General features: G+C 44.6%; 1 protein-coding gene across 1 annotated transcript; it reads left to right on the forward strand.

Moving 5' to 3' along the window:
- Positions 1 to 1975: 1975 nt before the first annotated feature.
- LOC142036625 (AF4/FMR2 family member 1-like) lies at positions 1976 to 24299 on the forward strand. The gene is made up of 15 exons (XM_075039995.1): positions 1976 to 2004; positions 2105 to 2159; positions 2291 to 2328; positions 3760 to 3916; positions 6643 to 7560; positions 10081 to 10178; positions 13743 to 13989; positions 15023 to 15114; positions 16114 to 16177; positions 16999 to 17135; positions 18342 to 18413; positions 19044 to 19137; positions 19240 to 19283; positions 20681 to 20907; positions 23672 to 24299. The coding sequence occupies exons 1-15, from the start codon at positions 1976 to 1978 to the stop codon at positions 23791 to 23793; spliced, it is 2394 nt and encodes a 797-aa protein (XP_074896096.1). The 3' UTR covers positions 23794 to 24299.
- Positions 24300 to 25197: the final 898 nt, after the last annotated feature.

Here is a 25197-nt window from a genome sequence, read left to right on the forward strand (position 1 = left end):
AGCATGGTACTATGCTGCCTTGCATCAAAGCCTTGGTGGACTGGCAGTGAGCTTCAGCTGTAGCCCACATGTGAAGTTGGTGTGTGCAGGATTGCTGCAGCCTGTGTGCCATTTGCCTTCTGTAGGAAATTCAGGGGCCTCGTTTTCCAAGGTGATGTCTCATAGCGCTTCCCTTCAGTGTTTACTGTAAAAGAAGAGGAAGGAGGTGATTTTCACCAAGAAGGTGTGTAAGGAAATGAGGCAGTAGAAACTGAGAGATGGAGGAGGATAGTCACAGGGGAATGGCAAAGTCAAAATGCCTGAACAAAGAAAGCACGTACGTCTTCACAAGTGTAATCTGGCAGAGCCCTTGTGCACTGAGAACCTCTTCTGCATCAGTGAGAGGTACTCCGGGACTGTGGGCTCAGTACCTTTGCAGGAGGTGTCACCTGTGCAGGAGGGGTTGGCTCTGTACTGGTAGACACAGGAGACCTTTGGGGTTTCTTCATGTTGTCCTGCTCCATGGACAAGAGCAGATTTCTCACTTCTGGTTTGTGAAATTGTTGTTCGTTGTGAGATGGTGGCCACCTTCGGCAGTAAACACGGTCCTATTTCAATGAAAGTATCTCCGTGCATGTCAGTTGCTTTGGTATGAGTGTAAAATAATTTGTGTAGTTGGTGGGGATAGTGTTTAAATAAGGGAATCACTTTTTTATTCAAGGTTTTTACTCCTCTGTTGTCACAGAATCATAAAAGCAAACTGCTCAGAGTCATTAGAGGTGACCCACAGAGCCGTAAATCTTTTTTGCTTTGTTCATAATTTGACATGAAGGCTTGCAAGAGTGTGAGAGTTTCTGCAGTTTTCCTTTTCCTAACAAGCATCAGGAACACTAACTCTCTCCTCGCTTTTCCCAGGTGATGTGGTTCACTGGGGATCTTTCGTATTTGTTTTCTTGCTATAAAATGTGTTACAGCTTATTTTTCTTATTTGGGCATGAGAAAAATTTCTCACAGAGAGCCCTTAGTTTGAAATGAGGTTGAAATAAACAGAGTTTTGACCTGATTGATTAAAACCCCTGTCTCTGTTCCCAAGCTTTTTATCCCATTTTTGGAATGACACTTGTGTAATTCTTTGCATTGAGTAGTCGGTCTCCAGCTAGTTTCAAGATTTAAACCACTATTTTTTTGAATAACAAGAGTTTTGCCTGTCTGTTTTCCAACTCCTTTTGGGGTGCCTGCATCATTGCCAAAGAGGGGGATAGCAATTTGGGAGAACTTCGGGTCCCTCCCCATAAATCCTTCCCTTCCAGCCTTTTGAGGACCTCGGTAATACATTGAAATTGCCAGCAGTAGTTGCCATCCGCAGGCAGAGGACTAAATTATGCTTTTGGAAACATTTGCAGGCAGCCTGCTTTCTACTCTAGCAACAGTAGAACAGAGTTCATGCCTCCCCACTTGTAAACTGCTTTAAGTATCTGAACTGCTCAATGTTACGGTTACTGCTGAGATGTGCAGGAGCATGAATTTCATTGTGTAGAGAAGAAATAGGAGATAGGCTTGACCTTGGCATTTGCTTATGTCTTGTGTAGGAGACCTCAGCAGCAAAAAAAGAACCCCTGTGGCAGAAGAAATATTCGCAGAGAGAGTGAACATGCACAGCTTCTGGTGCAAAGTTGATGCTTTCTGCCCCTTGGGGAGCCAGTGCAGTCTAGTAGCATGCTAGTCTCTTGCTGTACAAGGATCAGACTTCTTCCACCCTGCCCTGCTGTGTTAGTGTGCTAGGTAACCTTTGTTGGCTGTGTTAGTGTGCTAGGTAACCTTCGTTTAGAATTCCGCTCACGGAACTTTGTCTTTGTTGTCTGTAGATGGCAGCCAAGGATACTGACCTCCATTGCAAAGTGTCCTGAGATCAGTTGGAAAGCACAGTTAAATCCCTAGATTGTGTGTTATCATTTTATCATTCATTCAGGTAATGACAAGGTTTAGCAGATTGAGCATGCTAAATGTTCAAAAAGGATGTGGGAGGTTTGTTTGTTTTGGCAAGTGCAAACTAAGTCTTTCTCAGTGTCTGCTGCTTGAAAATGTGTCTGCCTTGGCTGAGATTTGTCTTCTGGTTGTCTTTCAGAATGCTCCAGGCCGACCTGCAGCTCAGTGATAGTGAAGAGAGTGGTGACGACCAAGTCAGTTTTAGATGTTTTATACACTAGGCACACAGACTTCCCTTTAAATCATCACAACTTGTTGTGTTGTTCCGAGTTCCTTAAGCTAACCTTTCCTCCCCCTCTCCTCTTTGTTTTTGTGAACAAAACAGGTTGTTGAAAAGCCACCTTCTTCACTTGCTCCTCCAAGGTACAGGTTTGTTCCCAAACTACTAGCTAGACCAAATAAGGAGGAAAAACAAAACTAATGGGGTAGAAGATGGGTAAGGGTTCCTGGTTTCTCTTGTAGATACAGGTGTTGGTTTCTAGCTGCCTGAAGCTGCTGTTGAAAATCGCCTTTAGTTGTGTGGAGTTTTACGGAAAGCTCCGATTAGAAAGTAATAATCCAGACATGCTGGATTTTGTCTGTGAACCAGAACTGATTTCCCCAACTGTTCCCTTCTTTTCTCCTCTTCCTCTCCACCAGTGTATATGTAGATCACACTGGATCTAATGGGATTTTCAGTTGTAGTAGTGACAAGTGAGGTGTGAGTCCAGTTTTAGTTTAGAAGGAAGCCCAAAAAAGCCAAGTGGATGAAGAACAGAAAAGGGTTAGGTAGGCTCATGGAGGCTATTTCAGCTCCTACTGATAAGGCAGCTGACTGCAAGCAGTTCCTGCCATGTGTTGTTAGTCAGAAGCAGTATTCAAGGTAGACTGAAGAGCCACACGCCAGCATTAGAGGAAGAAAGGTGGAGAAGCCCAGAATTTTTCCTATAGGAGAGCACCGACATATGTTTTTGGCTTGATATCTATATTCTTCAAGCACAGGGTAATGGTCTACAAAGTCAGACTGGCAGAAGGGCACGTCAGTTCTTGGTGTGATCTGTGTCTCTGCAAGCTCTTGAAATAGAGGGTTCTCACAGTATCACTCTGGATAAGCAAGGAGCTTGCCTCCAGATCATACAAATGTGTTGATACTAATGTGGGAAACAGTTTTCAAAGCAAAAAAAACCAAATCAACATTTTGTAAGCCCATTTCAAAACAAAAAGAAGGTGTGCATAAAAGTCACAGTTCTCCCTCAGTTCCATCCACTCCCATTGTCAGTGCTAGAGGAAAACACTTTTGAGTAGGGGAGGGTGTTGCAAAAAATGCTACTGATTGACATGACCGTTAATGAAACAGTTACAGCACCTTGACCAAGTAACACAGATGAAGAAGTAAAAACTTAAGGGGGAGAACACAAAAAAGAGAAACCATCCTGGAATGTATGTTTCTGTCTTGTTAGCCTTTATTGGAAATTTTTCCGTTGAGGGTTGGGGCTTTCAGAAAAACACTCGTTAGTTTGGGTTATTTTTTAAACTTCGGTTGGCTAAATGCAGCTTCATACTGGAGCAGTGATGTCCTGCTTACGTATTTGTCCGACTGGGTTGGAGTTGAAGGTTTTATTATTTCCAGAGGTTTTTTATTCCAGTGCTTTATCTTTTGACTATGGCAATGTATTCCTTTGGCCTTCTCCCCTCCCCTCTCAGTGCCAAAACACAGGGTTTCAGTTTTATTTTTGAATCCTGCCATGTCAATATAATAAGTAAGTAACCTTCACCCATGCTGCTTTCTAATTTTATCTCATGGTGGCCTTGCAGTGCCCTACAGTCCCAGCCCAAGAGTGTGGCATCAGCACATTCCAGCAGCTCGGAGTCAGGGAGCACCAGTGACTCAGACAGCTCTTCAGACTCAGAGACGGAGAGCAACTCGAGTGACAGTGAAGCAAACGACCCTCCGAGAGCGTCAGCACCTGAGGTGAATGCCAATAAAATGTAGAGGCTGCTTAACGCAGCCTCTTGCCTCAGACTCTCTGCTGTCTGAATGCATTCAGGACAGGAGACCTGAAATACTGTCGTTGTTCAGGTGTCCCCTTGACACCTTTGCTGCATCATCAGGCTTATCTTGCCCTTTGTTTCCCTTCTAGAGTTTGTCAATTAAATAACCCTTAGTAACAGCATAATTAGACGTCTACGTGCCTAACCTCGAAGTGTTCCCCCCTTCTCCTTTGGCATCATTGTCTAGCACTCCTGGAGGAATTAGTGCCTTCACGGGTGAGACACAAGCAAGGTGCAGATGAGAAGCACAGCTTGTCTGGGGTGTTTGGGGCCCATGTCTGCCCGTGCAGCTTTCCTGGGTGCCAAGGCTATGGGTTGCTTCGGGGTGAGACCAGTTTCCTGATACATTAAGAGGAGCCACTGCCTCCCTGCAGCTCCTGCGTGTGAGTGACAGATTCAGCTTCTCCCAGATCACAGCTGAAGTGATGAGACCTGCAGGAAGGGCTGGAATGTGCTTAGACTTGCTTCTGTTGAATTGGGCTCAGATAGTGCTGCACTGGCATTTCTGAGGCTTTTACTGGGAAAAGCAGACAACCAGAACTTAGCGCCTTAAAGTTTCATAATTGAGACCATGCATTTTTTGAAAATCTGCTGCAGAAGTGCTCATGTCCCATGGTTTCAAACAGTTCCTCCAGCTTGCAAAACATTCTTGGGCCAGTGGGAAGTACATAGTTATATCCTGTGGACCACAGCTGATGTAAACCAATCTGCTGCCAGTTTTGAGGTACTCTCACAAAACACAGAAACCGTGTAATTTATTCCCCGCCCCCTCCTCCAGCCCTAGTTTTCCTTTCTTTTACCTTAGAAGCACATGAACAGGGAGAATTTTATGTGCAGAAAACAAGCTTTGAGAAGGTGTATCTTTTCATCTCACATCTACTACACTTCACCCTCTAGCAGTTCAGTTACAGACTTTGCCCTCTGCAATGTGGGTGTCTTTGGAAGGACAGATGTTATACTTCTCCTCTTTTACCAAAGCCTGCCTGGTTTGTCCTGAAAATACTAGATTGTAAGATCCTTCTCGCTCTAGTGAAGTCCTAACTATTTGCCATTGACCATTTTATCCTTTTTTATTCAGCAAACTATTCATCCATGGTGCTCAAGGAGTAAGTTAGTGCACATGGCCCATTTGTTTATAGTCAGTTCTTCGCATGCAAAAGAACAGACTTTAAGACCTATAGGCAGTAGTTCCTTTATTATTTTTTTTTTTATTATTTTTTTTTAAAAAAAATCTCTTACTATCCTTTGGTTTTGGAAACCTAATGAAAACCTGTATGATGGTGTAGATCACAAACAAGATAACCGATGGTAGAAGTGCTAGAAAAGGATCAGAGTATGCCACTGTCTGATAGCTACGTACATTATAAACCAAAGTTTACTAAGTCTTTTAGCCATGTTTTTACAGTGTTTGACCAAAAACCAAATGTTCTTCAGTGGCTAGTAAGTTAAAATTCTGATGAAAATAAAGCAGATTTGTGTTATCTGAAAAGCCTAATGGAATTCGTGGTTTAATTTTACTTCCAAACCCATGGTAAAACCAAGCACTGTTTTTTAAACCAGGATTCTAGATGGACTGACTTAAACACAGTTGAAGACATGTCTTATTTATCTGCATGTTCTACAGTGAGTTGAGTCTGGATAGAGAAGAAAATCATGGCAGAAGGGATTCATTAGTCTCGGAAAACATTTCACGTACTGGGCTTTCTCTTTTCGGGGAAGGGTTGTGGCTCTTCTCAGAAGTGAGAGTGGTAACTGGGGAGAATCAGTGAGTGCGGGAGTTTAGCTGTGCTCTGATGGTGCCCAGATAATGAGTTACCCATTTGAGTGGTGTTGCCACATACATGGTGTTTTCAGAATGGGCCCCAGAGAATAATGCCTCAGATTTGCAGCTTCTGTTGTCTCTTTTAGCATTAGTTGGGTTTGCTTTTCTCGTAATTTGTCAGACCGCTGTTAGATTAGGCAGAGCTTGTAGCAACCACGTTATGTTATTTGACCGTGATGCCAGGGGCCTTCAGACTTCAGTCGTTGCTCACGCCTTGCTTGACCCAGAGGGAAGCGAGTGTTGGGTTGTGTAGGCAGAGGACTCAGAAGAGGCCGGACTTGACATGCTAGCCATACAACTTATTTTGGTAAATGGTTTGCTTTTGGCTAAACCACAGGAGCCTGACAGCCTACCTGTCAGACTTCAATGAGATGTGTTAGCTGGCACAGCTGCTCATCTGTTTTGAAAGTAGTGCTGTGTGCAACTAACTTTCCAAAAGTGTTGCGAGGACAGCACCTAATCCATTTCTACGACTGCTGCTTTTTTTATATGTTGTCTGATTGCACAACGGTGTTGGTTAGTGGCAAACCAAGATGAAGCTTTCATGTAGACTGGTCTCTTGCTGAGCAACAGGTAAGGCTAGCAGAGATCCAGGAGTGCTGTGCAATACGTTTGACTGATCCTGTGCGAAGATGAGGTCTGTGTTTCTGAATTGTCAATGTGCACACGCTAAAGCATCACCACTGACACATGGTCTTTCACTTTCAAGCTCTTTTAACATCAAGGGGAAATTTTACTGGGCTCTGGTAAGCCATGCTAGGATGAAAATAGCCCATAAAGGCATCATAAAGTCTTGCATCCTTCCTTTCTCTTTTTGTGTGCAGCCTGACCCACCGACTTCTAATAAGTGGCAGCTTGACAACTGGCTAACCAAGGTGAACCCACCAGCAGTGCCAACAGAGAGTCTCAGCGAAATTGCCCATGGGGATGGATGTGAAGAGGGCAAGGAGCAGGGGCAGGCTGTCAGCAGCAATTCCTCCCACCAGCGTGCCGAGCCGAGGGAGCCTCATCACAAGAGCTCTGGCCGAGCGGCCAGGGCTCCTCAGGACGCTCATCTTCTGACCAAACGCAACTGCCAGAAGTCTCCTGTGCGGGCCGAGGGGCCCTCACCCAGGCAGACTGTGGGCATCAAAGGGCCCAGCAAGGGCCTTGTCCACGAGGGGCCCAAAGGAGGCCTGAAGGTGGAGAGTGACCCTGGTCCTTTTGAGGTCAGAGACCAGTCTTCCAGAGACAAGCCAAAAGTCAAAACGAAAGGGAAGCCAAAATCCAGTGACAGAAAAGACCTGACCCCGGCACTGCAAGAGCCCCCTGAGAACAGAAAGCACAAGAGCTCCCACCAGGCCAATGCCAAACCCTTCTTGGACCCCAAGGTCATGAGAGATGTTTTGCTTGGCAGTGTCCAGGAGCATCTCGCTCTCAGTCCCCTTCCTCAAGGCCAGGGCACAAGCCCCACCAGGACTAGCGGCCACAGGCCTGCCATCGTGGCCAGAGAGGATTTTCACAAGGAGAAACTTCCCTTGCCTATCAGGGGGAAGAAGTTGCTCTCGCCAGTGAGGGACTCCCCTGCCCCTCAGTCCCTCATGGTGAAAATAGATCTCCCTCTGCTGTCAAGAGTCCCCCAGCCCCCTGGGAAAGGCAGTCACCAGAAGAGAGCAGAAGCCAAGGAACCCCCTGGTGCAAGGAAGCAGGACTTGGAGAGAAAAATCACGGATACTCTTGACAAGTCCCTTCAGAAGAGGAAGGTAAGAGGTGGAGGTGGGTTTGTACAAGGACCAAGGTGGTGTTTGAAAAACCCATGCGGAGAGTTCATTTCTGCTCCTAAGTTGGGAGTAGATCCCTTGCGCTCCTCCTTTAAAGGTGTTATCAAACTTCTAAAGGGAATGTGTATCAAAGCCGTTCATAGAGGTTTCTTGTTGGTCACAAATGCCCTGCTGAGCAAATGAAAAGCCTCGTGAGCTAACAAACGCTTTGGTATTTGAAAACATTTTCTGCTGTATTTTCTTGAAATACTAGTTTTCTCAGACAACAAAACCCCAGCCCTCCTATATTGGAGGAGCTTTCAGCAGCAGGCTGTGTCAGCATGTGGTTGGCCAGCCCCCTGGTAGCATTTGTGGGTTTCCCTGGCTTTCAACCAAGCAGAGCTTTGTAGGGCTGTGGTGCCCCCTCCCCCTGCAACCCCTTTAAATGCAGCATGGTATCTGAAGCACCTCCCAGACTGTGCAGTCATCTACACTATCCATTTAATGTCTGTTGTGGGAGAGCACCTTGCCTGCACTTTGTGGGGAGAACTGACACAGGCTGCCCTGGTCTGTGGTGGTTTTTGGTTTTGTCTATGCGTGGACCTTCTGCTGCCTTTAGCCATGCAGCCTTAGGCTGCGTAGCGTAGTCTTTTCCTGTGTGGAGTCATTCATTTCCATGAAACAGTTGTGATTGCTTGCTTACACAAAGAGGAACAAATTCTGCAGGTGTGAATTGTGTTATTACTAGGGATGATGGCAGCAGCCCCATGTTTTTGCTTTTCCATAAATGCAGACTTTTAACTGAACCAGGTTCACCGAGAGTAACAAGTGTCGCTAAACCCTGCTTTGGATCTCAGCGGTTGGCTAAATATGTAGAAAACTTCTTTGGTTTCCCCTGGAGCTGCTGAGGTGCTAGCAGCGATGCTAGTGCTTAAAAGATGCATGTGTCCAGAGTCCTTCAGCTAGAATAGTTGCTTTGCTTTGAATTACAAGACAGCCCTTTATTTAACTGAGATGGTAGTTGCTCACAAGTGTTTTTTGGAAAGCTAAGTCCCAAAGGGGGCTGTGAATATACTTCTAGCCAGCTGGTTCAGCTGCACAGGGTTGGTTGCAGGCCTTGTGGTGAATGGGTATTCACTGTGGATATTTCAGTGCCTGTATACCTTCTTGGTCCTCCTCACAGAGCAGGTGGCTTAGCACATGTGGGTGAACAACCTTGGCTCCCGTGTGGGTTTCAGTTAGTCTTGTCATTTTCTGAACTTCCCATAGTTGTGGGGGAGAATTCAGAAGAGCAGGGAAAGGGTGAAGAAACCGGAGAGACCACAGCAGTCCCCCTCTTGCTGAGCAGTGGAAGAGGGTAAACAGGCAGCAAATCTGTTGCTTCTCCTGTTATCTCAAAGACCCCAAAGAGGAGCTATTTGATATTAGACATGTCTTCCCTTGCAGCCTGAGTGTCTGATTGCAGGAAACCCCTCCTCAGAGCCTTGCTGTCTGCATTATGTCAGCATGCATCAGTGTCCTTGGAGGCTCAGGCTTCGTAACAGCCAGCTAGGTCAGGTACAGCTGTCAGACATCGTTTGCGGCAGTGTGGAGCTCAACTTGAGAAACAGTTTAAGAACTTGATCTAGGTGCTGGAGCCTTGCCCTGAGCACACTGCCAGAGGTCGACTCTGCCGAGCACAATCTACTGAGCTCCATCACAGTGACATAAACCTGCATGTACTCTTGGGAGAGAGACAGAAAGTCCTGGAATGCTTTTGGCTGCCACCAGGCACACTGTGGGTAACACTGACTGATAAGTGCAGTTTCTTTTACATTTTCTTGGCTTGTAGCAAATTATTCTAAAGTTTTTCATTCAGGTGAGCTGATGATTTGCACGCTTTGTATTGTAAGACCTATGGAGTGCAGTTAAAAAGTATTATTTATTACCTCTCCGCCTTAATGGTTCCTGTTCTTCTGGAGGACAATGGCAGTGATTTTAACTGCCTGTTTAAAATTTCAGCTGTATCAGATTCTTCTTCATAAAACCAAAAACCCCTGCACATCTGAGGAATCGGAGGGATCTAACTCTCCTGTGAATGCATTTTTTTCCTTCCCTTTGATAAGGCATACCACAAAACACAATTGCTTGCAGTTCATGACTTTGCCAGGAGGAATCTGAATACATTTCTGTATAATTCGTACTGAGTAGGAAAAAAAAGCCCATCTAGAACAGATGGAATGCTTATTTTCAGCAGTGGAGATGCCTTAATTTTGATTACTATTAGCAACAAGAGGTTTAGCAGTTCCATCCCCATCACTACAAAATAATTAATCTATCCAAGCAAACGTAGGTAAAATGTCATTTTAGAATACTTGTCAGCGAGCCTGAAATCTATATCCGCTGTGTTTTGGGTTTATGCTTTGTCAGTTCTAATATCTTATCCTTTTCTTTTTTTAACCAGAATCAAACTTAGCTGTATTGGTCTGTACTTTGCACCAACTTTCGAAACGTGAGTGATTTTTTTTTTTTTCTTCCTGTTAGAGGGAAGTGGAGAAGGAGATTGATAGGAAGAAAATGAAATCAGAAAAAGAAAGAAAATCATTGCAGCCTTCAGCTAACAAAGACTCCAATAAATTGAAGTGAGTGTACAGTGGTGGGATGGCAGACATGCATAAAACTAAGTCTTTTTTTAAAAAGGTTAAGGCGAGGAACTGTATCTCCTGTCCTTATACTTCTGAGTTTGCTTATAACATCGTGTGCCTTCTGAAACTTAATCTGCTGCAATCTGTCTTTACATCCTGGAACCAACCATGTGGCTATGGGAGTGTAATTTATTCGCCTTTTTATTTGTTGCAGATGTGAAGTGATACTTGGGTGTCACTTATCTTCCTCTCCCTTAACGCTGAGGATTATGGTTCTAATCATTCAAGCATAAGCTGACGTTTCCGTGGCTGATCATCCTCCTATACCTGGTTTACACTGCTGCAAAAGCGTTGAATGTTGTGGCATTTGTCCTGATTTCGAACAGTTGAGATGGGAATGAAGACTTCACCATTTTAAACACAAACTTGTCCATCCTGCAGCTTATGTTGCTGCATGCTCTGATCCATATACTACATGTAGCTCAAAGAATCTGTTTATGCTGCAAGAAATTTAATTGCCAGTTGTGCCCGTACTACTTTTCCTTCTAAGCTGGTAGGCAACCATTTGCACTGCTCTCTTTCAGACCAGATGCAGGAAACAAATTTGTGCAAAAAAATTAGACGTTGTTTGAGTTGCAAACAGTGTGGTAGATTGCACGCTGGGATGTAGGAGCCATTTCCCCTTCTCTAAACTACAGTGGTGGTAATCTCTCAGCAGACAATTGCCCAGGTGATCTGGGAGGTGGCAGCTGTTCTGTGGGGAGTAGCATATGCTTGTTCTGCACGATGGCTTAGGTGTTTCAGGGGATGGCAAGAGAACTTGCCATCTGGTTGACAATGTCTCTGCTCATTGCAGGGGGGTTGTACTAGATGATCTTTAAAGGTCCCTTCCAACCAAAACTCTTCTATGACTCTAGGTGAGTAAGACTTGAGAGTTCAAGTATCAATTATTTCTGCTTTCATGAGAAATGGAACTAGCCTTAAAATGCTTTTAAAAAGGGAGTTGGACTAGATGATCTTTAAAGGTCCCTTCTAACCCAAACCATTCAATGATTCTTACGAACTTCTTTTTCTTTGCGCATGTTTTCCTCATTCTGGGTTCTACTGTCATACTTGTTTTGGGGAAGTTCGTGGTCTCACTGCATGGGAAGCAGCAGAAAGCTTTTTAGCAGATTCATAGTACTTCACATGCATTTAAAGCTCTGAGTCTTTGTAAGGTGAGAAGATGATGTGAACGTGTTTTGCACATGGGGAAATTGAGATGCAGACAAATTTGAGTTGCTTGCTCAGGCTCCTGCTGCAAACAGGTGAAATAGCTGAAAGGGTGGCCCCGAAGTCGTGAGTCTTATTCCCATGATTGAGCAATCACGTCCACAGCAGAGCAAGTTCTGGCAGCCTCTTGGGAAAGGATATTGTACTAAATGCAACTGTATGTCCATAAATTTTGACTCGGTGATCATTGCTGTTTTCGTAATTGGACAGGTCCTGATGAAAGAAAAAAGTCAGATGTTAATGCTGATACTCTCTACTCCCTCAGCTGCTTTTGCTGTCATCGGTTACAGACTTTGAACAGCACTTAGCGGCTGGTGCATGCAGTGTCTGTGCTAGGTGGAACTTGTCTTCTCCCAGCTGAGAATGCAGAGGTGAATGTGATGGATATTGCAGAGCTCTGTTTTCTCACCTTGCTGCCATGGGAGGCTGCTGAGCTGGGATGCTCCAGAAGCACGTGGATATGCAGCTCCCCCTTTCTCTAACCAAACCAAGATGCCGCAGTGCCAGTAGGCTTTTTACTTTGACTAGCCCAGATTTGCATAGAGGTGAAATGTGCAAAGCCCAGTCCAGAAAACAGATTTGTATGTATAGGTGGGTAGGGAGCATTTGCGTTCTCCACTAAAATCATCATCTTGTTTTTGTCTTTTTTGTATGTGACCTAATGGGGACGCAACCAGTGTGCCTTTTGAATTGCGGTCTTTCTAGAATTTCAGATGGCCTTTATGGCCAGGAATTTCTCATGTATTCCACTATAGCATTTGCAGTGTTTCTGGTAGATCTGCTGAAACTTACCCCATAATTTGCATACCAGTGTACTGCCAGCATTTTGGCTAGGTCTTTGCTAGAGCAAACGCTTCCAAGAGCATGTCTTCAAATGGGCGGTGTTCCTGAGAGGGGAGGCTCCTGTGTCAGTTCTGGGCTACTGCATTCAATTCCTGCTTGATTGTGGCTTGAATTTGAGGTATTGACTTGCATTGGTATGTAGCATTGAGGTTTGTGTCCTGACAATATGAGTAAACTGCTTTTCTGCAGAGAAAACATTGAAGTACTCTGAAAGCACTTAGGCGTTAGGGCTAACATTTAGTTGGGTGAAGGGATATTTCAGCTGTGGTAATAATGGAAGGGCATTACTTCTGTGGTTCATTCCTCCCTTTTTCTCAGTGAAAACGAGCACCCCTTTTAGCCATGTTCTGGCTTTCAGAGTGGGAAGAATAGGATGCGTTTTTGGGGAGAGAGGGCTCTGGATCAGGTCAGGGGATGCCGCTGAGCTCTGCGTCAAACAGTCCTCTCTGGAGCGTCAGCTGTAGTGAAGCTGGGGAGCATGTGTGCAGTGAGTAGGGACTGTGCCACGGGAAAAGTGGGTTGTGGAAGAGGGGAGAGGACTGTCGCACGCACAGCAGAACGAAGCAAGATGTGCAATGTTACACTTCAGTCTTCTCACTGGGTTTAACTTCATTTCCTCCTGTTCTGATAAGGCAGTCCATGAGTTGGGATTCACTGCTCTGTGTTTTCCTGGAAACTTTGAGAAGCTGAATAAAAATGATGTAAATGAGCAGTAGTGAAACAAGGTTTAGAGCTATTTGGTGCTGCTTACAGCTGCCAGAGTTCCCTGGTAATCCTAACTTCAAATGATCAGAAATCTGATGTGCCACCATCCTATTAAATGTGATAGTCTCTGCCATTTAAAAGCACAGCATTTTAAGTCTCTATCACTGGAATCCTCTCAACTTTATAGTGTTGTCTAGTTGAGCTGGTGAGTCCTGGCAAGGAATGACTCAGTTGAATTCTGTCAAAGCACATACGGGATCAAATGTCTAGGTGAGTATCTCTGACCATAGAAGATATCTTCTACCATAATTGGGAAAGAGAGGTAGTGCTGCAGTTCATTTGCCTTGTTGGGTGATTTGTGCCAGGGATTTTAGTTGCTGTGATTGCCTCTCTTCCTCTTTCAGTGAAAAGGGGCTGTGTTGGAGGGATGCCTTTTTTTTGCAACATCCTCGTATTCTGGTTGCAAGCATTTACTCCAATGATAAGTCCTGAAGGTTATTCCTACTTGAAAACCAACTTGTTTGTGTGTTGTTGGCGGCTTAAGATGTGTTATCTAATGCCAGTGAAGTCCCTGAAGTTTTGTTTTGCTTTTGTTGGATTCTTTATGTTAACAACTCATTTCACACTTCCAGAGAAATTTAAAGAGAACTGGCACATGATATAACTATGTTTTTAAAAAAATCCCTACCTTATATGTACACCATATTCATCCCAATTGCTGAATTTGCTTCCCATCTCCAGAGCATCAAAAACTTCACTTGAAACCCAGAAGAAAGATCTCCTGCTACCCCCACCGCTGCCACCCATGTCTCCTGTACATCCTCCACCAAAGTCAACCAAGATGGCCCAAAAGAGACCCAAAAGTGAGAGCAGCGAGCTGCCTGTCGTGGATAACACTGCCAGGGACGAGAGCAACCACAAGGATCCTTTGTTCTCCAAGCACAAGAAAGTGGAGAGAAATCCCGCTGAGCTCTCAAAGGGCATCAAAGTAGGTATCCATTATAACTGGCAGGATGTTTCCTGCAACCCATGGGTGCTGTGTGATTCTCTTGAGAAACATGCTCTGAGGATATTAAAAAGGAAGGAAGATAAACAAGCCACCAGAGAAAGCTCTTTGAAGCATTTTTACCCCTTTAATGGCTATCTGTGACCTTATGTTGCTAGCTCAAAAGCCTGTGTTGTAACTTCTCTGCTGACTTTCCATCATCTGTTTTAATCTTACCAGTGAAACATAGTGAGAAGGGGTGACCATGTGAAAAACAAAGGCAAGAGAATCGTGTTTATGGTAGTAACTGCTTCTGACTGTAGGCAACTGCAAGTACAATATTGGTGTAAAAATAAGTGTGTTTACAGAAAGAAAGAGTGGATTGCTTAAAAATAAGAAACAAGCAACCTGTGGTTTTGACCGTGACCTAGGTATAAGGTTTTATAGCTTGCTTACAAAATTGTTGATGATCCTTGCAGCTGGATCTTTGCATTTTGAGGTTATAAAATTCAATTATATTGCTGCTTACTCATGGCTCTGTGTGTGTGATCTAGGATGTTGCTGTGTGTGTTAAGCTAGACTGTGCATGCTGTATTAGCTGGCTTCTAACTGCTTGCTTTTTCCTGATAATGTAGTTAGTAGTGGAGAATCAGCAATTTCCATGTGGTTAAGCTGGAAATAAGTGTGAATGGATATTACCCCTTCTGCCTTGGCTAGTGGCCGTGAAAAACGTGCTGCTTGCAGCCTTACTGCTATTTTAGCCATTGTGCAAGGAAACCTGCTACTTAATTTCTCCATGCTTGGGAGAAGTTTGAATGGTATTAAGCCTTGCTAGCAGTCAGGTAGGATGCCAAGTTTCCATTTCCATTATTGAAAGGGGTACTGGGGAAGAAAGTAAGAAGAGCTGGAGAGCCTGGAGAATAGATTATGCCTGGGACAAATAAACATTTTCTCTTGAAATTTAGGAAAGCCAAGCTTTGGAATTGATTTAGACATCTCTCTAACCAGCTTTATCTCCACTCTGTGTTTTTTTCAGGGATCTCCAGGGGATGTCACAAATCCTTTCCCAGTGCCTTCTTTGCCAAATGGTGCCTCCAAGCCAAGGGGACCTCAACTCACATTTGAAAAGTAAGTTTTTGTTTTACACCCATCACCTGTACTTTCTGAATACACCAGACAAGGCTGGCCCTGCAGCCACCCAGGCTTCTGCTTCTTGATCACTTCTTTGGGGAGGAAAGAGAGAGAGAGATGTCTGAGACCTGCCCTGTACTGCCTTCTTGTGTCTGGGACTTAGCCCACCCACCACAAAGCAAAGGTCTCATTACAACAGTTCTTGGTTTGAGGGAAGCTACTCTAGAAATTAAGTACTTTTGAACTCTGAGAGGAGGTGTCTTGTGCCTGCCTACAAGTAATGGGTTTTGATTTGTCTGATTCTTGACAAGTGGCAAACTCCTCTGTGACAGGGTGCTGGGCAGGCAACTGACTTTTTCTGAGAGGGTATGACTCTACTTGCTCCTTTTGTTAGCGCACAGGTGGCTGTATGCCATTTCCATGGTGAATAGATTATCCCAATGCGCAGAAATGTGTGCAGTCCAAATTTATCATCATTTATGTGTTGACTGAGACCCAGCTCTGTAGAAGCGTTGCACACCATATCTCTTGTAAGCAGATAACTTGAATGCAAGCTCTTTTGGTCTGAGTGTGTCATACTGCAGAGTTTACTGTATGCTTCAATCAGAAATGTATTGCTGGTATTGTACTTGAGGAATGATAGGGCATCACGTAACTACTATCTTTCCATGGGAGCAAAGAAGTAAACTTGGCCTCATAGTAGCCTAACCTCCAGTGTTTTTTCTACTTAGAAATGTAAGTTTTCAGTGTTATTCTAACATACATTTTTTAAGAAATCAATTCATTTTATCTGTCCATTCAACTGCTATGTATTTCTGAACATGCAGACAACATTCATTTAGTGACTATCATAACTGTAACGTGTGTTTGATAAGGCTGTAACAAGCTTACCAAAACAGGATGTTCGGACTCATAGCATCCTGTAGATAAGAAGGTAAAATTTATCCTACTCTTTTTCTCTGTTTTCTGTTTTTCCTCTTTCTGTCCCCAATTCAGGCAGCATCCGATAGAATACTACATAGAAGTGGCCAAGAGGCTGAAGCACAAAGCTGATGCAATGGTAAGTCATGGCCCTGTGCTAGAAATGTTAACCAGCTCTTGCATTCAGACCTGATACTTGCATGCACGTGAATAAGATTCGCTGGCTAACGTTACTTCCATACTCCCTACATGGAGCATGTTCAAGTCATATGTGGGGAGGCTGTCTTTATTTGCCAAATGTTCAGGCATTTCCCTTTGTTGTAAACACATCTAGAGAATGTGCCTAGAGAATAGGATTCAGAACTGATGTTGTCTGAGGTTAGCAGGCCTGTTTGCTTTGCAGAGCTATCACAAAGTCCTTGGAAGATAGTTTTAAGACAGTTTACTCTGAAACGTCAGGATCCTGTGTTGGTGGACAAGACTTGGAAGTGCCCTTTGCAGATGTAACTAGCTTTCTCCACTATGTGCAGTTTAACAGCATGCATGAATGAACCTATTTTTTTGCTAATTATGGCTCAGTCAGATAATGTACATTTGCTACTTGCCATTTACCTGTGAAAATGAAGTGAGGGAATACTGCAGTGGGAAGGCCCCATCTGCCTCTCCCAAAGCAGGCCCCCAAGATGAGACAATAATATCCAAAAATGTGAAGGTAATAAATTACTTAAGGAAAATGTTGAGCAAGAGGAAGAGATACGAATAGCCAGAGCCCACAAAGCTGATGACTGGGACCACATTAGGGGTTCTGCTGAGAATCCTTTAATTATCACCTGGAGGCCTGACTTGCATCTTTTTCTTTCTTCAAATCCTGCCTAACTAGGGGAAAAAAAGGGAATTCAGGTACACTTGAGAGAAGCAGTTTTTGTCTTAGTCTAAAAATTAGAATTTTCTTCCCAATAGACCGACAAGACTGGAAAGGCCTTTCAGTACCTAGATGCTGCCCTTTCCTTCATTGAGTATGGGATCGCCTTGGAATCGGATGCACCAGCACCAAAATCAGCTTACAGCATATTCAGGGGCACCATAGATCTCCTCAAGTAAGTGGTTTTCAAAGCATGATGGTTAGGCAGCATGTTTGGAGGGGAAGGGTTAGTTGCATTGCTTGTTTGCAACTGTGGCAGCTCTGGATTCCCACCATGGAGCAGAGTTTGGGTTGCTGTACAAGCATCAGACAGACCATCCAGAGGCACCAGAGACAAATCCTTTGAAATGTGTTTCAGCATTGCTTATCAGAAGAAGTAGGCACCATGTCCTCCTCAGCATTTGAGCTTTGCAGTTGAGGTACACCAGAGGACACTGGTTCAGATAATCGAGGACAGGAAGGAGTTTTTACTTTATCCAGAACTGAAGTTGCTTTTGCATGTGAGCTCAATAGTATGTCAGTTAAAAAAAATCAAAGCAACAATCTAGCACGTGGAAGAGCGGTTTGTGCCCCAAAGCTCTTGCAGCTTGATTGAAGGCAGATTTTACTGGTTTCTCCCATGTGTCTTTGTACCAGTGCACTTTATTGGGGTTTCTTTTAGCAACGTTCCCTGTTTAGTTTCACAGCCATAGTAGATGCATGTAGATCGTAGACATTATGACATATGCAGGCAGTGCAATCCAAGGAACCATGTACTGGATAGAAGAGAGACAGGTATCGGTTTATTCATATGGAAATTACAGGTTATGTGAGTTTTCGAGAGCTGATTTGACTTCTGACCTTAGAGCTGAAAGAGCTGTCAGAGTTTTTTTTGTGGTAGACTTCAAACTTTTTAAATGACATTGTTTGCTTTTTGGTCTTGAGGGACTGCATTTCCAAGATGCTACTGTTGCTTTGTTTTCAAAAAGGAGGTTTGCTTATTTGTTCTTTGCCAAAAGAAACATTTCCACTGAGATGTCTGTCTTGTCCAGAAACACTTGAATTAGTGTTGTAGTCAGTGGTGGGGGCACCTCTTCTGGGCCTCAGGCCTGTAGGTGGCCCACGGGGGGCATCTACTTGTAGGGATGTTGCCCATTAATCAGTGTAAGAGGAGAGCGAGTCGCATAAGGGGCCACATCTGTTCCTGCTGCGTGGAAAACAAGGCATTTGGAGACAGTCCTCTGCTCAAGATCATACAAAGCACTTGGTGCCAGGACTAAGAACTCGGGGCAGGTTTCTTGACTTTTGGACCAGTGCTTGAGATAACGGCATGCACTGGTTTTTCATAAACAGTAGGACTTCAGAGCCCTGATGACTGACAAGATTCTGTTTGTTTCCTTAGATTCGCCATGACATTGAAATCCTTTACGGACTCCTCAGCATCTTCACAAGAAAAAATCTTTGCTGTGTTATGGTGCGTAACTGTTGTTCTGCACCTTCATATTCTGTTTTTAGACTTGATAGAGTGAAAGACCCGTTACTTTCAGGGGCAAAAGAATGAGTTAAATGGGAATCAGAGTTCTGCAAGGAAAAAAACCCCACAATATCAAAACCAGAATGAACAGGAACATCTCTAAAGTGAGCTGGGATATCACAAGGGACTACATGTGGAAGGCACAGGCTCTAAAATTTGATCTGCTGGTAACTTGAGAGCACATAAGGGCTCTCACCTAAGGTGAAAGAATGCGATTTGGCTGTCCGTGCTTGAGCTGTGTAACTGAAGCTGTAGTTGAACGTAGCTGAGGCACTTCTGGACAGAGGCTTACTCAGCCTGTGGCACCTATAAGAGGTTGGGCACCTGTTTTATGTAAAAGACCAGACATGGCCCTTCCTTGTTTGGTTGGTTTTTTTGTTGGGGTTTTTTTTCCCCCTTGTGATTTTTTTACAGAGTCTTTCTTTAAGATGAGCAGGAGGAGAAATTCTGAGCTTTCTTGACTTTGCAATACAGCTGATGTGTGCCTGCCTCCATCCCACAAGGCTGATGACTGCTGAGCAGGCAGCGGTGAGCGTGAACTCTTACTCTTGGTTGTGTTTCTGTTCACAGCATGCGCTGCCAGTCCATTCTGCACATGGCAATGTTTCGTTACAAAAAAGACACTGCAATAAAGTATTCCAGGATCCTGAATGACCACTTCAAGGTAGGGCATGCGTATTACTAAGCTGCCAGCTGGCTGGCTGCAGTAGTTACTGATGTTGGCTGAATAGCCCATACCTAACAAGAGTTCTGTTCCTTACTGCAGAGTTCTTCCAGAGTAACACAAGCACCTTCTCCATGTGTTGCAAGGTAAGATTTAAAAAGATATATGTTGTGATGTGTCTATAAGGGTGTGAGTGAAAATAGTATCCAGGGTATTTGAGTTGCAGGCTGCGTTTGAGTGCCTCACCACTCGCTCTTTCGTACCACCTGAAATCATATTGTTAGGGGGCATGAGTAGGTTTCTGCTCTCTCTTTCCTGTCTTTTCTCATTGGAAAGGTTGGGGTTTTTTTTGTTATGAGGTCCAGAGTTACTGTGTATCAGGCAGAGCAGTTCTCCACCAGAGAAACAGGCCAGAGGAGCAAGGAAGGTAGCATCACTATGCTATTTCAGAGTCCCTGTTGTTGTCATCTTTGTTCTGTTCTGTCGCTCTCATCTAGAGATCGTTTCAGACTTAAGAGGGTACCATCCCCATCTCCCTGGCCACTGTCCAGTAGGATTATGCCTTCAGCCTGTGGTAGCATAACTTTGAGGTGATACTTTAATATTTTTCTCTTTACCTCAGTCACCAATTAAGAAAAAGAAACTAATTTTCTAATTTGTGAGTTATTGAGCATTTTGTCCTTTCTATGTATCTGCAGCAGTGTTGCTGCGTATGTGGCAGCAAAAGTAAAAGGCAAGATGTCCCATAACAGTGTTTGGCCCAATGCCTGGCAGACTGGTGCTGTGTTTTAATGACAATGAGTAAGACTTTTTCTCTATCCTGTGGTAATTGCATTTGGCAGATAGCTATCCAGCTCCACATCTGTCCCTTTTAAACTTTGCAGTTGAGAGAAGGTGGTTTGGTCTTCAGTAGTGATGCTGAAATTCCAGTTATTTTTCTGCCACCTTGGACAGTGTAGGTTATTGGGAATTAAATGGTCTCCCAAGAGCAGTGGTGGAAGCTCGCTCATACCAGTGACTGAAATGAGGTTGGTTGAAGTGGTGGGGGTGAAGCGATGTGATGAAGCCAGCCTGTGTCTGGAAGGCGGGCAGCTGACTGCGTTTAGCTTCCCTAGGTCTATAAATAAGTGTGTGTAGGCTGACCTGGCTGCTTTGACTAGCTGTCAGAAAGCTCCAGCCTCTGTAGGTGGGGAGCTTCAGCACGCCTGAAATGGAAGTCTTTAGCAAAAAACACTTAGAGAATCTGGTGAAGGCTTGCACGAGGAGGTGTAGATTTTGGAAGGTGGATGGGTGGCCCTTTCTGATGTCTGGTCCCACATTTTCTTTTGTCAAGAGGAGTCCTTAGAGTCGCAAATCAATTCAAAAACCTTGGCCTTGCACTCAGAGGACAATTACCTGTTATGCAGCTGAATGCATCTCAGTTTTTAACACTCTATGCTGCAGGCCTAGATGATACTGGATAGCTCCTGGCATAAGCCAGTCTTGTGGCAAGACTTTCAACTCTGAAATGAAATGTTTGTGGTGGTGTTTCTTTCTCCTGCAGAAGCACAGGCATGCCTTCTCTTTCTCCAATGGCCTCTCCTGCTGGTTCTGTGAGTTCTCAGCCAGGATCGAATGCTAGCAACTGCAGCGGCAACAGCATTGGCTCTTCAGTCACTGTCCCTTATAATATCCCAAGCATCACCTCTTCCTACGTCAACATTACTTCCTATATCCTCTATGCGTATGATATTTGGGAACGGGCTGATGCACTGGTCAGGAAGAATAAGGGTAAGTTTTTGCCCTCTGGCTTTTCTTTCTTATGTGTTGTGTTTATGTGTATGTACTTGCTTAAATCCTAACACTCAGTGTAGCAAACACCATACCTAAAGAACAAAGCAGTAAAAATGTCGAAATAGACAGCTATGGCTTATTGGCAGGTTATTGGCAGAGATACTTGGTGGTGATATAATGATGAGTGTTCCAATTAAAAGGTTGTCTTGGCATCCTCAAATGTCTAAGAGCTAAGGCATGAGGGTATCAAGTGCAGGAAACCAGCCAGCTCGCTCCATGGTAACACAAGAAGCATAAGGGTTGTTTTTTTCTGTTTGTTTTTCCCTTTGGGGCGCTTAGTTTTTCTGAATTGGTCCGTTTTCTTTAAAAACATCTTTTTGGCCTGTACCCTTGTGTTTCAGTTTGTTTGTCAAACTTCCAGGTATTTTTGTCTTGAAAACGGTGAAGCTGGCTTCTCTCCATAACAGAGAAGCTGAGCAGCACTTCAATTGGAGTCCTTGCCAAGCAGCATTTCTAAAATTGCTCCTACTTTTTTTTATTTTACAGTTTTGTAGTTAAAAATGTTGTGTTGTCCTGTGGTACAAGCAGTGGTGGATAAGCAAAAGCCCTAGAGCAGATGCAGTTCAGTCTGTAACCTGCCATCCCATGTGGCATTTGCAGTGTCATTTTCCGTAAAACACAAAGTTTTGTGAGCTACTGTGGGCAAAGGGAAGTTTTGCCATGATCTGTTGGCAAACTTGCGAAAGAAAATAAACACGATGTGCCTGGCTGAATTGTTGGAAGGCTGTAAAAATAGTCACACTAATGAGGCAGTTGCTGAAATTCAAAAGGCTTTGCAAGTCACCTTTGAATAAAGTAACTCCAGTTGTTGGCTGTCCTCTGAGCAAATCTGTGCTCACAGCAGCAATTCATGTGTAGTATTTTGGATTCTAGCCTCTAAAGGCTGAGAAAAGACTGTCACATAGAAGGAGCAGTGGATGCTGCTGGTAAGCCAGAGGAATGAGTCCTGGAGGAAAACCTGTGGGAGGGCAGCCTGAGCACAATCTTGCATCAATCAAGACTAAATTCAGAACCTGCTATGTGTTGCTGTTTTGATGTAGGGGAATGATGACCGGGGTAGTAAATACTCCTTAGGGAGTAGATCTGTGCAGAAGAGTAAATACTCATGTAGGCTTAGCAGTTGTTGTCACTGTTCAGGATGGTGGAGGAATTTCAGAACTGGAACTTGTTGATATTCAGTGTAATGTACAGATGCTAAGAGGTGCGGAGAGTGAGTACCTAAAACTAAAAAAAAGGCCATATCCTTGATTCTTTTGTGCAATTCATAGGGCATAAGAAGAGGAAAGAGCAGTGGCCTTCAGTTATCGAGTTCTCTTAAACAGGGAAGTCATAAGTTAGTGGAAAGCAGTTAGTTCTAACTATGTCCAAGTCACTTGTGCAGAGCTGAAGTGCTTTCTGGCGGGTCCGCAACCAGTTGCTTCCAGCACAGGACCCAGCTCCTCACTGTAATGCAGAGTAGCACCGTGGATCATGAGGCTGTAAGAGGTTGTCTTCAGCCTCTGATTTCCCACAGCAAGGACAAGCTGAGGTTGCACGTGTGCATGTGAAGTCACTCTCCTTTCACAAAGTACTGTGGTCCCAGATCAGATTATCTTCTGGTTGCCCAGGCAGGGTGTTCAGACTCCTTGTCCCTGCTTACAGCTCTTCTGTTTCCTGTGGAGGGAATGGATACCCATTTTGTACACAAAAGGAGGGAAATCAGGGGAAATGTGTTCTCTGCTTCTGAATTGGAAAGTATTAGAATGAAAGTGTTGTGCTCTCTGCTGCTGAAGAGTTCCTTGCACAGCCAAGCAGAAATCTTCAGCCTCCAGGTTCAATCTTTGTGTGTAAATAAGGAGAGCTGAGAACGGGCGGTTTCTGAAAAGGTACCTGGCAACACGATCAAGGCTGGAGGGACCGAGGGACTGGGACGAGCCCATGTCACTAGAAGGCAGGTCATGCAGGAATATCTTGGAAAGGTGACTGGAAAGGAATAGGTGTGATAATTTCCTGTAACTCACTGTCACCTGCACAGATGATTGCCAGCACAGAGCAGGGCATGCAGCCTGCCGGCATCTCCCAGCAGATTCAGATATGCTGCAAGAGCCTTCTCCTGCCCATGTGGGAGGAGGAGCGTGGTGCCTCAAGCTGGTGGCAGGGTAGGAGGACTCTGTGAAATCTGCCTGACATGCCCAGCTAAAGGCAACCCAAATCTGAGCTGTATAGCCTGGCAAGCTCTATAAATTTTTAAACCTGTTCAGCTGAGAAATCATGATGTCTCCAAGGTTTGAGGATGGATGAAGGAAAGGGACCAGTCTGATGACGGCTGTGTGTGCTTCCCGGCATCACTCAGAAAGACACTCAAATTTGGCCTGTTTAAAATCTGGGGGAAGCACACAGCAGTAACTGGGGTATGAACACCCAAACTTTTGCCCACCTACCATGGAGTCTCGATGTCCTTTTAAAGCCAGCACCTGGGGAGGCGGTTCAGTGTGTGTAGGCGTGTGTGAGTGTGATTTTCCTCTTGCGTGCTGTGCCTCGTGCACTTATTACATTTCCCAGCCTTCTACTATTGCTGACCTCTCTGCATGAACAATGTTTAATGGGACTTGCCAACTGTCAGTGTGCTGCTGTTGTCGCTCCTCACTGCCCCCTAGCCTGTCGGATGTGCCTGTTTTGTGAAACCAACCAAATGTTTTCTTTCTCCCTCCCCTTTTTCCAGAGTTTTTTGCTGAACTCAGCACAGCGACGTGCACTCTGGCACTGAACAGTAGCATGACCGAACTGGTACACTACGCTAGACAGGGTTTACAGTGGCTGAGACTGGAAACAAATACGCCTTAACTGGTGCTCAAGGTGGTCAAATACCTTGAACTTTTTTGCACTTTTGAAGCCTCAGAAACAGTCTAACTTGTTGAATCATTGGATACAAAGCACCTGCAAGGGAAAATAAATCAAGGTGGAAGGGATCTGGTTACACTGGAAAAACTTTGAACTGCATTTTTAGGGTAGCGCTTTGCTGCCTTGAAAAAGAAGAGATGGAGGAAAGCCTCAGCGTTGATGGCACCTTCCTTTCAAACAATGAAGTGCAATGAATTGCCTGAATGGCCTAATGTATTGATGGTCTATAAACATTTCTATTACGAATAACCAGCAGGACAATAATCACACATGAAGAAGTGCCGACAAGAAGGAAATCTGCCTCCAGAGGTTATTATGCAACATCCCACAGTCTGCAACAGTTGTGTGCCCAGAAGACATGTCAGAGAAATGTTTTTCCAAGCATGGATGCAATCTTTGGTGTCTTTGTTCCTCAGATGGCAAGTAGCAACAACCTCAGCAGCACCGAAAAGCGTTATGTTACAATAAAAACAGCAAAGTGGTCTGCCTTGCCTGCTTTCCAACCCCACCCTCTTGCATTTCTCAGCCAGCTGCTGTCCTGAGAAGCGGGGGAAGCCACTGCCTTCAGTGCTGCAAGTTCACTTTTTAAGTCGTCGCTGCTTTGGTCCTCCTCCTTGCCATGCACTCACGCACACAGAAGCCCTTAGCACTCGAACTGTATTACTTAGGGTCTTGCTCGGTTTAAGCCTTGTAAGCCAGAAACAGTTGGGGTGGCAAAATGACCAGGCGTGGTTGGAAACAGCTCTGCCTTTCTTCGGTGGTGGAGGGATGTCACTCACACTGAGGACTCCTTGACTGGTTGCTTTTTGTCATTCCGATGGGTGGGGGTGGACAGCTGTACTGGGTCACTCGGATTGCTTGGGCATGGTTCTGAGTCTGAGAGCTTACATGGGGAGGAATCACTTCTGTTTAAGGAGGGACTAAGTGGCTGAATGTGGAACATAAGACAAATTTTGCATTTGGGTATTTGCCTGCAACCGTTGCTGGTCTCAGTGAATATCTAAGAGCAGGATTTGGTACCAAAGTAGGGCATCCTTCATGGGGGAGGTGACTTGTGCTTTTTCTCAGCCAAACTACAGGATGGGCCCAGCAACTTAGAAATCTGTCAAGAGAACACAAAAGGGATAATTAACTGTTTGCAAGCATTTTTTCCTTGTCAGGAGCTGCAGTTTTGAAATTGCAATTTTGCAGGTGACAGTAACAGTGAAGGCAGCATCCATGGCATTAGTGTATGCAGTAAGATGACACCCTTCTCTACCCAAAGATTTCCTGTTGCATGACAGCAGCGTCCTGCCGTCCTCATATCTAATAGTGTGCCTTAGCCCTCTGGTCCCCTCTCGCATCCCT

Source organism: Buteo buteo, chromosome 1, assembly GCF_964188355.1.
Source record: "Buteo buteo chromosome 1, bButBut1.hap1.1, whole genome shotgun sequence".
NCBI lineage: Eukaryota > Metazoa > Chordata > Aves > Accipitriformes > Accipitridae > Buteo > Buteo buteo.